This window comes from Sabethes cyaneus, chromosome 3, assembly GCF_943734655.1.
Source record: "Sabethes cyaneus chromosome 3, idSabCyanKW18_F2, whole genome shotgun sequence".
Classification (NCBI taxonomy): domain Eukaryota; kingdom Metazoa; phylum Arthropoda; class Insecta; order Diptera; family Culicidae; genus Sabethes; species Sabethes cyaneus.
In genome coordinates, this window is record NC_071355.1 from 88,079,773 (window position 1) to 88,094,445 (window position 14,673).

The 14,673-nt window shown below is 36.1% G+C and overlaps 1 protein-coding gene across 1 annotated transcript; it reads left to right on the forward strand.

Moving 5' to 3' along the window:
- Positions 1-4,084: 4,084 nt before the first annotated feature.
- On the forward strand, positions 4,085-12,821 carry LOC128739849 (angiopoietin-2-like). Its single transcript, XM_053835350.1, has 6 exons — positions 4,085-4,174; positions 10,567-10,907; positions 11,166-11,905; positions 11,983-12,253; positions 12,316-12,579; positions 12,638-12,821. The coding sequence occupies exons 1-6, from the start codon at positions 4,085-4,087 to the stop codon at positions 12,819-12,821; spliced, it is 1,890 nt and encodes a 629-aa protein (XP_053691325.1).
- Positions 12,822-14,673: the final 1,852 nt, after the last annotated feature.

Genomic DNA, 14,673 nt, shown 5'->3' on the forward strand with positions numbered 1-14,673 from the left:
AAATCATAGCATCTAGAGTTTTCATTTCTCCATTTCCAAATTTTGCATGCTTCTTCGAGAAAGATTAACAAATATTTTAAAGTAAAAAAAATCAAGAAAAAAAAGTTCCAACTTTGAAAAAATTGCAATTGTTTATAAAAATGCACTATTTAACTATTGAAAAACAATCGAGAGGAGGTATGGTATACCAATTTTGAAAGCTTGTGGAATAGTGAACACATCTGGTAGAAAGTCATTTTTTGATATTACAAACTATGTTTACAATCAGTATTTAAAAAATAGTGATTTTCTCGGATTACAATACTTTAAAAAATCATATCTTGCGAATTCCAACAGTAACATCGAAATACAAAAATACGTGTCGATTTTTTTTGCACGAAGAACGTAAAAAAAATGTCCCGAAGAGAAAAAAAATTTTGACTGTAAATTTCCCGTGGAATGACCCATATAGACTTTTCTAAGGCATTTGACAAGGTTCCGCACCTGTTAGCAATCGATAAGATGAAGCGCATTGGCCTACCTGAATGGATAACAAACTGGCTACTATCGTATTTAACAGGTCGTACTGCCTTTGTGAACCTCAATGGAGCTGAATCGTACTCTTTCGATATACCTTCTGGAGTACCTCAAGGCAGCATTCTAGGGCCATTAATTTTCGTACTTTTCGTTAATGATATCTGTGATAGCCTTGATTCCGAAAAATTACTATACGCCGACGATCTCAAAATTTTTCGTACCATCACAAGTTCTCTCGATCACGATGCTCTACAGCGAGATGTGAATAACCTTCTGCGCTGGTGTGTTACAAACGGCATGGAGGTAAATATAACTAAATGCAGCGTAATCACTTTTTCCCGCCTCCGTAACCCTCAACTTTTCACATATCAAATGAACGGAACTGAAATGAAACGTTGCAGTTCTATCAAAGATCTGGGTGTTACACTTGACATCAAGTTGAAATTTGACGAGCATATCAGTATAGTGACATCAAAAGCTTATGCTGTACTTGGCTTCGTACGACGGAATGCTTCAGATTTCAGAGACGTCTATGCTCTAAAAACGTTATACTGTTCACTAGTTCGTAGTATATTGGAATACGCAGCACCAGTGTGGGCACCGTACCAAATAGGACATATCAACAAAATTGAAAGTATTCAGCGCTCTTTCATTCGATTTGCTTTGCGTCATTTACCATGGCAGGATCCTTTGCGTCTTCCTGCCTACGAAAATCGTTGTCGACTGATAAACCTAAGCACGCTTGCTGAAAGAAGACGAACTTCTCAGAGACTAATCATCTTTGACCTGTTGATGGGAATAATCGACTGTATCAATCTATTGGAAGAAATCAACTTTAATGTACCTCGTCGTATTCTCCGAAATCGAGTTCTCCTCTGGACTCCGGCTCATCGAAGTCAGTATGGCCAGAATAATCCATTGGATTGGTGTTGTCGGCTGTTCAATGAAGTAAACCACGTGTTTGATTTTAACATTTGTAAAACTAGGTTTAAGAATGAACTTTTAAAATTAAGATAAGATGTGTCTGTACTGCCTTGGCGGAAGACTTATAGCAAATAAATAAATTAGAATCAAGCAACAAGAATCCACGTTACCTCGCTCTATCTGTGTTTTGAACAATTTTTGCAAAATTAGTACCAAAACACAGAAAAAATACAGAACCAAAATTAAATTAATTCTAATTTATTCTGAATCAATTACAAATTGTTTTCGTTCAACTCTGTCTGGTATAGACGATTTGAGAGATCAAAATTCTAAGAATATGTGTCTTCAGTCGTTAGAATAAATTCGAAAAACAAACAAGTTTACAGTTTTTGTACCGACCGTGACGCAAGCCATTATACCACGAGCGGATGGCACTTCACTTTTTTTTACGAAAAACGTTTTTTATGGTTTTAAAGTCGAGATCATAAATATTTCGAGAACGCAAGCAAGAATGATTCTATTTTTTCCTTTTTCCTGGAGAGTTATGAAATGAATTGAAATGACAATGGCGTCCATTGATAAGGAATATTATTGTATGGCTTTTTTCAGTTATTTCACATATATGTCAACAATTGCATGCAATAAATTGTAAAGCACCAAATTAACCCTCTCTGTCCCAAGGGTATTTGGGAGATTTACAGTTTTCGGTCATTTTAATAAAGTTATTAATAAACAACTCGTAAAGCAAAACTATGCAGCTTACACAACAATGATTATACCTTGGTGTATCTAGACACACCATGGTTTATACTACGTTCTAAGATAAAAATATCCATATTTAGCTTTAAAAATATAATCGGCTGATTTCAAAACCTGTTTGCAGACAGTCGCTAATTCAAATTGTTCCTCACTTTGAAAATTACTGCATCACGTCACATGATGAATATTCCATCAACCCCTTTTTCATATAAGACATCAGTTTTGAATAAATGCTTGCAGTATGTGGGTGGATACAATCGGCACACTTAAATTTTTTTTACCGAACACCGCAGTTTTTTGACGAAATTACAACTACTGAACGTTCGGGGAAAATTAGGACGATGCCAAACGTTACTAAAGATCCAAAAACATTTGATATCTATTACTGAATTTTTTACCGAACGTTCAACAGTTCTAATTTCCTCAAAAAAATGCAATGTTCGGTAAAAAAAATTAAATATGCAGAAAGATAATAGGTCGGTCGCTCACTTTTGTATAACTGTGCACTTTCAGGAGATCAAATCCCTTTTCTTCAACCGATTTTATTTTTTGAATATTTAATCTAGTCCAGTTTGATGTCCTGAAAGTAAACAATTTTGTTAAACAGTAAGGCCACCGCTTATCTTCAACCGATTTTATCTTTAAACATTGAATCTAGTCCAGTTTGACGTCCTGAAAGCCGAACGTCATAGAAAACTGAGCAGTCATGCTTGCCTTTTGCCAGATTGCATCCATGTACCGCAAAAATTTGTTCGATACTGTTGCCCAGATAACACAAAATCGTAATAGAAAGTTCACATTAAATCGTTTTCATGTCAATTTCATATTGGAGTTTTATAATGATTAGAGTATGTCGAATCGAAGTGAACAATAAGTTGTTTTGCAGTCGTGCGTGTCTTCATATACAATTCATGACTGTGAATTATAAAGCAGGATAGACAATTGCAATATTTGATTATATCTTTATCATATATTCAGTAGTATTTAGTTGCGTGTTATAAAAACTGCGCAAAATAGAATTACAAATAGTTGTCAAAATTTTCGCACGTATACCGCCTCCACTTTGGTACATATATGCTCTTATATGGCGTGAAATATAACTTTTTCGTTCAGATATGATTTCGTATACCTCAGTTGCAATCGAGATATACAAACCAAATGGTTTACTGGGTGTCTTGCACGGAAACAGGGCTGAAGGGATATTTCTGGCTTTAGTTTTTAGAAGGTTGCATAATGCATGCAAAAGGGTTGATTATGCGACCTTTTGAAAACTAAAGCCAGATTTGTGCACGTGACGTGATGCAGCAATTCTCAAAGCGAGGAAAACCAGCTACTGTCTTATCCGAGAAGAGTTTTTGAGCGTTTCATTTGCCGCTTTGCGTCTGTTAATTGTCAGCAATTCTTTACATAGTGTTAATTGTATTCCTTTCAAGTATGCAAATAGCTGTAAAGTTAAAGTGACCAGATTTTTTTGGATGAATGCGGGACATATTGAATAGCTTATTTGCTAAATCGTTTCGGTAGTAAAGATGGGGTCATTTATAACGTATGGCCATAATAACCCGCTTCATGTTTGTTGTAGGCATTTCAATGAAGTAAACCATTTATTTGACTTTAATATTAGCAAAAGTAGGTTTAGAAGTGCAATAATTAATGCAGAAAATTAGATCTATATGAGTAATACTAGTCTGTACTGTACTGAAGACTGTAAACAACAATACATTTAGAAATTGGGCACTTCATTTTGGCGCTAGCGGCGCTCCCAGCGGTCATGGATGCTGGCTTTTGGTAGCGTTGTGTTATTTGTAAACGGTTCTGCAGGGAATATTTTTTCCGCAGTATAAAGATAACGTGGTTTGGAGATATCCATCGTGCAGGAGGAGAAATGAAAGTAATTGTGTGCGGTCACCAGCAGAATCCGTCGGCGTCGGCTCTGGAGCTGGTGGGACTGACGGATTGTCCTAAAAGAGCTATGGTGTGAGTAACAACGAGCAAATGGGGAGCCCAACTGAAGCCTCAAAAAATAAACGAAGGCTATAATGCGGTCTCGTGGGCTGTGCGGCCGGATGGTGAAGAAACGCGATTCATGTGTCTGACTCGATGATGAATAAGCTTCAGAGAAGGCCGATTTTAACCAAATCCAGGGGTGCTTTGACTCGCGGTAGGATTTGTAGCAGATTCGAGATTGGTTTTGGGGATGGCCTTGTGATAAAAGGTCATGACTTGGCAAGGGATCTGTTTCATTGGCATCCGTATGAAAACCAGTGTTTTGTGACGGAAAGGAAGCCTGCCGCAGTTTCAGCATGCATGCTACAATGGGCAATGGACTTGAGTTCATCTCAAAAGAGCACCAAATTGTCCCCGAGTTTGTCCAGTATTGAAATTAACAATTTCAATTGATGGAGGGACGGTAGGGGAAGGTAATGCAAATTATTTAGGAAAGGAGGGGAAAAGGTGGAAAGGAAGGGGGCGGTGACGGAGGCCTGAATGTATGTAAAGTCTAGAAAATATTAGGCGAGTTGACTATGCTGCTGCTAGCAAATGAGCTTGCAAGCAAATGAGCTGCAAATTTCAACCATTCTGTTACTCTCAGGTTACATAACTACAACCTCACATCATAACACAGTTACGTAACAATCTGGTAATGTTATGGTTACTCAGGTTACATAACTACAACCTCACATCATAACACAGTTACGTAACAATCTGGTAATGTTATGTAACAATGGTCACCGGGTCAGCCTGGCAGTTAGACATCAGTATAGGAGGAGTAACAATATGTTTTTTTTTTCGCCTAGTGAATGGTATAACGACTGTTTTTGTGTAGAATATATTAAGCCACCCTTCTAAACATCAATACGTGCTATAGCTCCTAGTCCTAGCTGCACTGCGTCAAACTTTTCTCTGGCGGCATAAGCAATAGTTACATAACCAAGCTGCGATAGCTTGTGAAGGAATGCATCGGCCACCACCCACCAGTGACCAAAGCAAGAAGCTTCTTAAGGACTTCCTTTCATCGCCAAAATCGTGAGCGACGTTTCTCCCAATAACGCTATGATTTTTCTGCTCGAAAACATTTCTTGAATCTAGCTCATTATAGTGTGATCGAATTCATTTTGAAAGAGAGCCACACATGATTACACTACAGCCGTACTAATTAAATCGAAGGGTGTGTTATCGAAAGCGCCTTCAATAACAAGGAAAGCACAAAATACCGTCTTTTGATATCTTCACTACGCGCTGCAATGCGGTTTCTGTAGATTTACCGTGTTGGTATGCATGTTGATTTCCATGCAACGGAGTTTTTTAAAAACTCATATCCGTTGTAATCGATCACCTCCGATTTCATCAAAATTTGGTATAATTACTCATTCCGACCCCACATTCCAATTTCCCCTAAGTTTTGTACGGATTGATCAATCCCCCTTGCAGTGACGCTTCTACATTTTTCTCAGATTTTCGTAAAAACTCATTTTTCACTGCATGTCACTGGTTCAACCAAATTTGGTTGAAATCGGAGGTGATTGATTACAACGATATGATCACTTGAGAGCAGATGACCCCTATATAATGTTGAAAATTGAATTTTGTAAAAAACCGAAGATAATATTTTAAGACCTTCTTTAAATTAATTGTTTTGACCATTAATTGTTTTGAAGATTTTATACGAAACGGGATTTTGTTGCACTTGGTCTTTTAAATCGTTTTGCTTATCTGGATGGCGTTCCAATTGGATCCATTTCTCTAGTTCTTCTTTCGGTCCTCAGAGCACACTTCGGGACCCCACAAAATGGTTCCGCACCAATGAAGTTTGATGTAGAACCTTCTCTTGCTAGGCTGTCGGTTTTTCATTTCCTAGAACCAATTGAAGTGGAGGCTTCTGCTAAGGAAGGAAGAAATTCTTTTTTAACAAATTACTGTTTACTTTAGCTAATGATCTAAAATGTATTAAACATAAAAAAATCGGAATAATACTTCTTGAGGATTGAAATTCATTTAAGAAAAAAAGTTTATTTAAAATGGTATAAATGGTATCACACAGCATCAAACAATTTTCTGATACCCATCACGCATTTTTAAGTCTACAAAGCATCATAAACAAAATTTACTTTTTTACCAAACCTAATGTCGACATTTTCACATAGGTTGATCGCCATGCGTATGTATCAAATAAGCTAGATAATTGATGTAGAATCTTAAATTAAGTGCTTTCTTCAAGGTAGATAACAATTATTTCGCACTTTGCACTAATCTATACCTTTTTGCTTCACAGAAAATAATAAATATATCTGTAACAGTAGAGCAAAATCTTTTTAAACAAGATGTTCATTCTTGGTTCATACAAATGCATAGAGTAGTGATCCCGGCGGCGCAATTATTGTTGCTGGTGCCGCACATGTTCATTCAGATTTTTCTTTTCAGTCGTCTACAACTCATCTCGCGCATAACAGCATCAATGGTTTAGCTCCAGTCGCCGCTATAAGATTATTGTTTCACTATTTTTTGTAGTTGGAGCTGTTATAATTTCAGTGTTTGAATGGAGGTAAGTTATAGTATCAAATAAAGCAGCAAACCCATGGTTTACAATAGCTAGGGATATAATGTACAAGTCTTTGCGATTATATTCAAGCCGATGTTACGGAAATCATTTAATGACTTTTTTTTCAAAATTTGCATTTTACAAATCGAAAGCGCTGATTTTATTACCGGCAATGGTACTGCTGCGTATTTGTTTATAACCGGGGTGTGCAAAATGGTTTTTGGTGGAAAACGGGTCTAAGCACATTATTTCCAAGCATTGTATGAAATAGCATCTACTAAACATAAATAGACTTGAAGAGTGGCAATGACATTCGACTTCGGATAAACTGGAATCAAAAATAATCTATTTATAGAATTCTTTTCTTGTCTTATATTAGGGACGCTTTGCTGATTTCCTATTTTGACTTTGTTTTTTAGTTAGGAGAGCTGGTAACAAACGCCTTTGTAAATGAAATTATATATTTAAATTTGAATAATGAATTTAAACAGAATTTTATCGGTCAGTACGTAATAAATTCACGATTAAAATGATTTTTTGTTTGATATCGGTGTTTATATAGGCTTATCCACGCGGTCGCATAGGGTGTCACGCAGTCAAACGACTACACAGGAATTCGCGAAATATAACGCATTTGCTATTACTGTTACTTTGTGAGATAGGTATTTCAATTATGATTAAAAGATTTCAGCTCATGAGAAGTGTAATGAACTGATTCTTGTTATTCAAGAAGAGTTATGTGCAAATGATGTTGGGTATTTTGGCTTGGAAGATGCAAATGAACGAGAACTAGATAGCGATGAAACGTTAACGTCTTGGATAACAATACAGATGAGTTTACCAAACATGTTTGGTGTTATTGTTATTTGCTATTTTCTAAGAAATGTAACCATATAAACTAAAGTACCTACTTGTAAATAATGTAAAAAAGTTCTATTCAGTTTTTATGAAAATCTTTCGCAACTAATTACAATTCTAAACTTAATCCGTTGTGTCTACTAATATCCCAAATCCGGTTCGGTGAATTATACCATTAACTACTTCAATTTAAAAAAAAAAAACTGTTATAAAAATTGGCAATGAACTAGAAGAGTTGTGTTATGAATACGGTTACAAAGGAATACGTTAGGCAGGTTTTCGCCATAAAACTTTGAATAAGAAAACTTTTTCCAGGACTTTGGCTTATGTAGAATCAATATACAAGTGTAAAAGAAGAAAACTATATGCTCCTTAAACAATCCCAAGGAACAATTTTTGCTTATTAAACGTTTAACCGACAGTTTTTATTCAGCACATGCTGTATAGCTGCTTTTCAAGTATGTCTAAACACCTCTGTTCAATGCTTATACAGTTGGTTTTGGAGAATTTAAGCAGCACAGTGCTGAATATGGGCGTGGAAGATACGTTTGTATGACTGTTATGCAACGTATAGTAAGATGTTTATTCAGTACGTATAGATATGTTTATTAAACTTCTGCTGATGACACTGAAGCTACGTTTATTCCACAGCAGTTCAACATTTAGATAAGCAAAAAGAAAAAAAAATATGCAGGAAGTATTTTTATTTTATTATAGCCATTTTTGTATGCATATAATTATAATTTAATAAGAGACTTAGTAGGAAATCATTGGTTGACTCAAAATTCATCTAGCCTGCCATATACTTTTTTATTCACCCGGGTTCGAACTTACATCCTGTCGGTCGGAAGCCGTCAATGAACACATCTGAGATAATCTGACATATGACAGGCACCGAGTTTTCAGCCGATGTAGATTTACCAGCTTAAGTTTGTCAAGCGTGGAACAAAAATGGGCTAAAGTACATTTAAGCGCTGAAGAGTAGTTTCTTAAATCATGTTTGGCATCTTACTTTAGAAGTATTTATTCCGCACATGTTAAACATTTAATAAACTATTTGTATCTACTAAAATAAAGCATTTTGCTTGTACCACCAGCAAAATAACACAGTCACAACGCAGAAGACTTTTTTCTTTTGAATATTGACGACGGTGAGCGGTGTACTGAATAAAATTCACTGGAAACTAGAAATCCAGAATGTTCGGCTAGCGATTTTTCATTTAGCTAGCAGTGTGGTGATTAGCAGCAGCAGTGATTAGTTAACAGCAGGAATGATTTGTGCTAGTACCGCAGAGGAGGAGTAGTTTTGTCACGTCATTAGTTTACGCAGATAGTCCTGAGCTTCCAGAAAACAAAAAAGAGCAACGGATGGCACGAGAAGCAGTGGTGTTTTTGCGGACCGGCAGCGGGAGCTGGTCAGACGATTACAGCGCTACCAGCAGTGGTGGTATCGCCACTATGCCACCCGATCATAACAATTCTGGCGGCTTTAGTCCGACGGAATTCATCTCGCTGAGCAAATCCATTGTGAGTATCTCGCAAAGCGTCAAGCAGCCAGCTGTCTTTGGGTATAAGTTTGTTAAATTTATCGGTACCATGAGGGATAACGACACGCCGAGGGAAAAGATACACACCGTACAGGCAACAACTCATAAAAGGATTTCCACGACCAGCAAAGATTTGCGGCGGCTAAAAGTGATTATGCAAATGTTTTCTATGCAAATGTTTTCAAAAAAATAAAAAAAAATAAAGTGTACCTAATATAAATTTAAAGCATAAATTATAAAGTGTAAAGTATAAAGTGACATTCAAGTTATTGGTGTTATTGGCTGCCATCAAGCACCTTTTATTCCACACCTGCTCTTGGTGGACCTACTGATACGTTTTTACGACGATTATTCGACACATATTCCACAATTCCTCTTAGCAAAGCAGCTGATGCATTTGGGCAACTTTCATTCCACTTTTATTCCACACTCGCTCTCAGCAATGCTGCTGATACGTTTGCGCAGCGCTCATTCCACACTTATTACACTTTAATTCCACACCTTCTCGCAGTAATGCTGCGCAACATTTATTCCACTGTTATTCCACACTTGCTCTCAGCAATGCTGCAAATTCGTTTATACAACATTTATTCCGCTGTTATTCCACTTTTATTCTGCAGTTGCTCTCAGCAATGCTGCTGATACGTTTGTGCAATGCTCATTCCACTCTTATTCCACTTTTATTCCACAATTGCTCTTGACTGACACGTTTGCACAACGGCTATTCGACATGCATTTTCATGGTAGCTTTTAAGCGACCATTATTCCACACCTGTTCTTAGCCGTACTGCCGATATGTTTGCATAACGTTTATTCGACTCTTATTCCGCATTTATATAACAACGTATAGATGTTGATTAAAAGCTAGAAAAAATATAGGATATGACGTTTAAACAACAGCCAATTCAGCAAATTCGCTTATTCAGCACCGAATGCTACCACACAACTCTTATTCCACACCTGCTTGTTTAGGTGCTGCCGTTTTGTTCCTTGGGATATACCTATTGTTCATGTTTATTATAAAAAGATTTTTCTTAAAAAAAACTGTAGCAAATAATGGACCCTGGAAAGCTTCTTAAGGGCGAACGCAAAATTATTACACCACAGTAAATTTACTATCAAATCTCTTGTATAGGATAAAACCCGAATTTGTAGGGGTTAAAGAAGATAATCAACGTAAGTTAATTCAATTCTTAGAGGTCGTTTGAAAAATATAACACATTCTTTCAATACTGTCCATAGAGTTTGTATCATCGCATCCGGTGCCTTTTTCTCATTGTTTGCTCTTCGTTAGCATATTTTTTTTCAAATTTGTTTAATTTCTACCCAGTAGAAAAAAGTTAGGACCGCAGTTGTAAGTGTTGCAATAATCTTGTGTTCGCCCTTTAATAAAGTTTTAAACAATTCAATTTATCTTTACAGCAAATTCGCAATACAATCAATTTCATATTTCTGACGTACCTACTCATTTTTGCACGGGGAGTATTGTCTGTCAGCCTAAAAGACGATCATGTTCAGAAAGAAGCGAACGATGTGCAGAAACAGCTCTTCGACGTTAGAACACAGCTGGAGAAGTTCAACTCTCACTATTTGATTAACCTTGAACAACGAATGTTAAATATTCTCACAACAATGACAAGTATCGACAGCAATGTGAAGACACTACAGGAAAAATCGCAAATATGGGATGTTTTTCAGCATCACATTGGGGCATGGAGCGATCATATTAAGTCCGTAGATCATAAACTAGATTTACTGATAAAGTAAGTATGATCTAGAATGGAATTTGCACTTACACTCAAGTTTGCATTTACACTCAAGTTTACACGGTTTGTTATTTCGATTATTAGGAACTGAGCAATTTGGGAACATTCATTTCTTACTTAATAAATTAGGCCGAGGCCCGGCATTTATCATGTAGTTTGTATATTGCACCGTTTTTGAGTAAGCGAAAAAAACAAACCGTGTAAAAAAAGACTTAGTGTATTACTATTTATTCGTGTTTATTATTTTTATTTCAGTGCACAGCAAAGCATTCCACATTCGTTGGACTCAAAACTTTCGAACCAGGATTTTAAACTACAACATGTTTTCGATAAAGTAAACACGATCAATGAAAAACTTCATGATATTACAAAAACCGTTTACGCTTTATCGAGCAACTATCGCAGACGTCGAAATGACCGAGAACCGGTTGATCAAGAGGCAATTTTGGCCAAATTAAGCAACCTGCAGAAGCAATTAAACCGTCTTGAAACGAGCTCGACGAACTGCCAGAAGAAAAATGGTAACTGCAATAACAAGCCCAAGAAAGATGTTCAAGAATTCGAGGATGAGCTAGACGATTTTCTCGATAAACTTGCAACCAAAAAACTAAAGGATCTTGCGACAAGTCGAAAGCATGGGCGTTCACTCGATAATTTATCAAATGTACTGCGATCGGTAGATGAACGTACCATTAGAATTTACGATCTGGAAGCTAACCAATTTGAACAGATATTAAGTTGCTGTAAGCGTACTGATCATGAAATAACTACTTTTACCAACAGTGCGGACATATTGTTAAAGCGCATCGAACATTTGGTGATTTCTGTCGATCAGAAGATTGAGCAACGAAACCATCAACAATGTGTACGAAACATACTTCCTACAACAACTGAAAGCGAAGTTACAGCTATGGTTGAACTCGGTAGTGGTGAAAATTTCGAACTATCTTCTACTACAACAAATTCGAAATCTGAAATTGATTTTGAAGTCTTTGGTAGGCTTTGATGAAACATTGAATATATAGTTATCCTAGATTTTTTTTCGTATCGTACTTTTACTTTTGGAGTATAGACTACCATCAGCCGCACAAGCAAGGTTGCGAACAGCTGACGACTAGAATGGATAGCGTCTACACCTTTGGTAAGGTTGAGTTAAATGAGGCAAACCGGGATTTCAACAGGCGTTACTGTAAATTTGCTACGGACGGGCCAGCTTGGACAGTAATCCAACGTCGACAGTTGAATGATTTACAAGAAAATTTCAACCAGTCGTGGAATGCTTACAAAAATGGTTTTGGTGATTTAAATAAGGAATTTTGGTTTGGAAACAATTTCATCCACATGTAACCTTATGCTCGCATGGGGACCAATTATATGCTTCTATTATCTTTCTGTGTATTTACAGGCTTACGTATGATGACAACGTAGAATTGAGAATCGAATTGGAAGATTTTGATGAAAATTACGCTTATGCAGAATATAAAACGTTTCGCATTGATTCCGAGAAGTTCAATTACAACCTCATGATCTCTGATTTCCACGGAAATGCATCAAATGCAATGGCATATCACAATGATCAAGATTTTAGTACCTTTGATCGAGCTAACGACAAATCTAACGGATCGTTCTCATGTGCATTTAGCTTCGGTAGTGGCTGGTGGTTCAACAAGTATGAACTCATCAAACGTTTTGTTCGCCACAATCCATGATATTTACATATATTTCAGTTGTGCAGAGTCCAATTTGAACGGTAAATACTACACAGACAATCCCAAGTCCCACAAGTATACTGGAATACTGTGGGAAACATGGCTGGGAGACTATTCTCTCAAATCATCTACAATGATGATCCGACCTAGAGAAAACTGGTCCGACGACAACGACGATCGTGTGCATCCACAAGACCCTTGAGTCTATGAATTAGTAACGAAAAATACGTATAAGATTAAATAAATGTTACTTCTAGTCTTGCATTGTCAGTTTGTATCGACGTGCAGTACCTTATCAGTTCATTTTTTATGGCAAGGGAAAAAGTAATTTTATTGAATGCATATTTCATGTCTTTTTACTGAATGCATGTTTCATGTCTTTTTACTACTATTTAATAAAAATTGGTTAAATAAAAAAAATGTAACATAAATAATGTCAAAAGTTTTGCATCAGTCTTTAATAATCCATAATGTAAACATAGGTAGAAATTAGGGAAGGAATTATCTCATGTCGATGCCATCACAAAACTTATGGAATTTTTAATTAATAATTTGAAAGAGCTGCAAGAGATGTATGATATATTATACGATATGATTACATTGAGCTTGCTGACGTTTATCGTACGCACACATTGACGCGCGATTTGTTGTTGCTGTTGTTAGATTTTACATTGATTTTACACGTTTGTTTTTGTTTCCCCCAGTTAAACCCCGGCAAAAAAAAAATACGTTTGAGTGATAAACGATAAGTTTTTGTAGCCTTTTGCACTGGGCTTAGCAAGCTCTATATGGGTCATTCCACGCCAAGTGTCCGAGTCACTTGTAATCGACCTCCTCGGATTTGTACCAAATCCTCCCAGATTGTTCGTTTTGGACCAAAAAACAACAATTCCAAGTTTGGTGCCGATTGGACATCCCCTCGATTTATGGGAGCCCCCTTTTTATAAGAAAAAGCCTCATTTTCGTCAAATCCGCTTATTTTCTTTGGCTTATATCTCCGAAAATAATCGGTTTAGAAAGAAACTCTTCAACATTTTCAAGGGAAATTATCTGAGGAATCCGAAAAAAAATATTAGTTTTTACCAGTAGTGTTGCCAAGTATTTTTATTTTCGATTTTTAAATTAAATTGGCATTTTTTTCTCAATATGTACAATTTGATCTCAAAAATTTCAACACCATCGTATTCTTCAGAATTTTTTACATAATCACTCATAACCACGAGGTGATCTTTGCCGATAAACATATATAATAAAATTTAATACAGCTAAAGTTTTTTTGAGCGTCTTAGCAGAATACGAAAGTTGAATGAACGAAAAGTCAAACCTATTTTCACAATAAAATTCCACCAGTTCACTATACCAACAGTCACACTACGATTCATCCGTTTGCGACATATATAGTAAGGATATAGCAAGGAGTTGTTGGCATGAAAAAGAACCGAGCGACAGAATGGGAGGGGGGACTATAAAAAGATTGGCTACACAAGCAAGTCTGAGGGGTGATACCCAACCAACTTCAGGACTTTTAAAGTGTAGCCTTTAAAAGGGACATTGCCCGAGCAGGAGCGAAGAGCAAAATAAAGCAAAATAATATCAAAATGTGTTATTGGAAATCGAATAACTCATATCAAAATTTGGTTTTGTTTTGGCTGATATGGTTGGTAAAATAACAAAAAACAATATCAAAATTTTACTTCTTTAAGGCCAAAAGAATAACTACTGATGTTATTTGAGTAACATAGCTATTCAGAGTTTAGAATAACATATTTTAGTATTATTAAGGTATTGAATAACAAATGCAGTAGTATATGAGATATTAAAAAATCATTATAAAATTTTTATAATCTAAAATCTCTTTAATCAAAAAAATTGTATGAAATATATCGAATGTCATTTTAAGGCCAAAACAAGATATGATAACAAAATCAGTTATTAAACTCATCTTACAACCACCTGTTTTAAATATCTGCTCAATAACAAAAGGTGTTATCAAGGCATCTCCATATCTATTCAATAACAAAATATACCATTATAACACAGTTTGATTTTGCTTT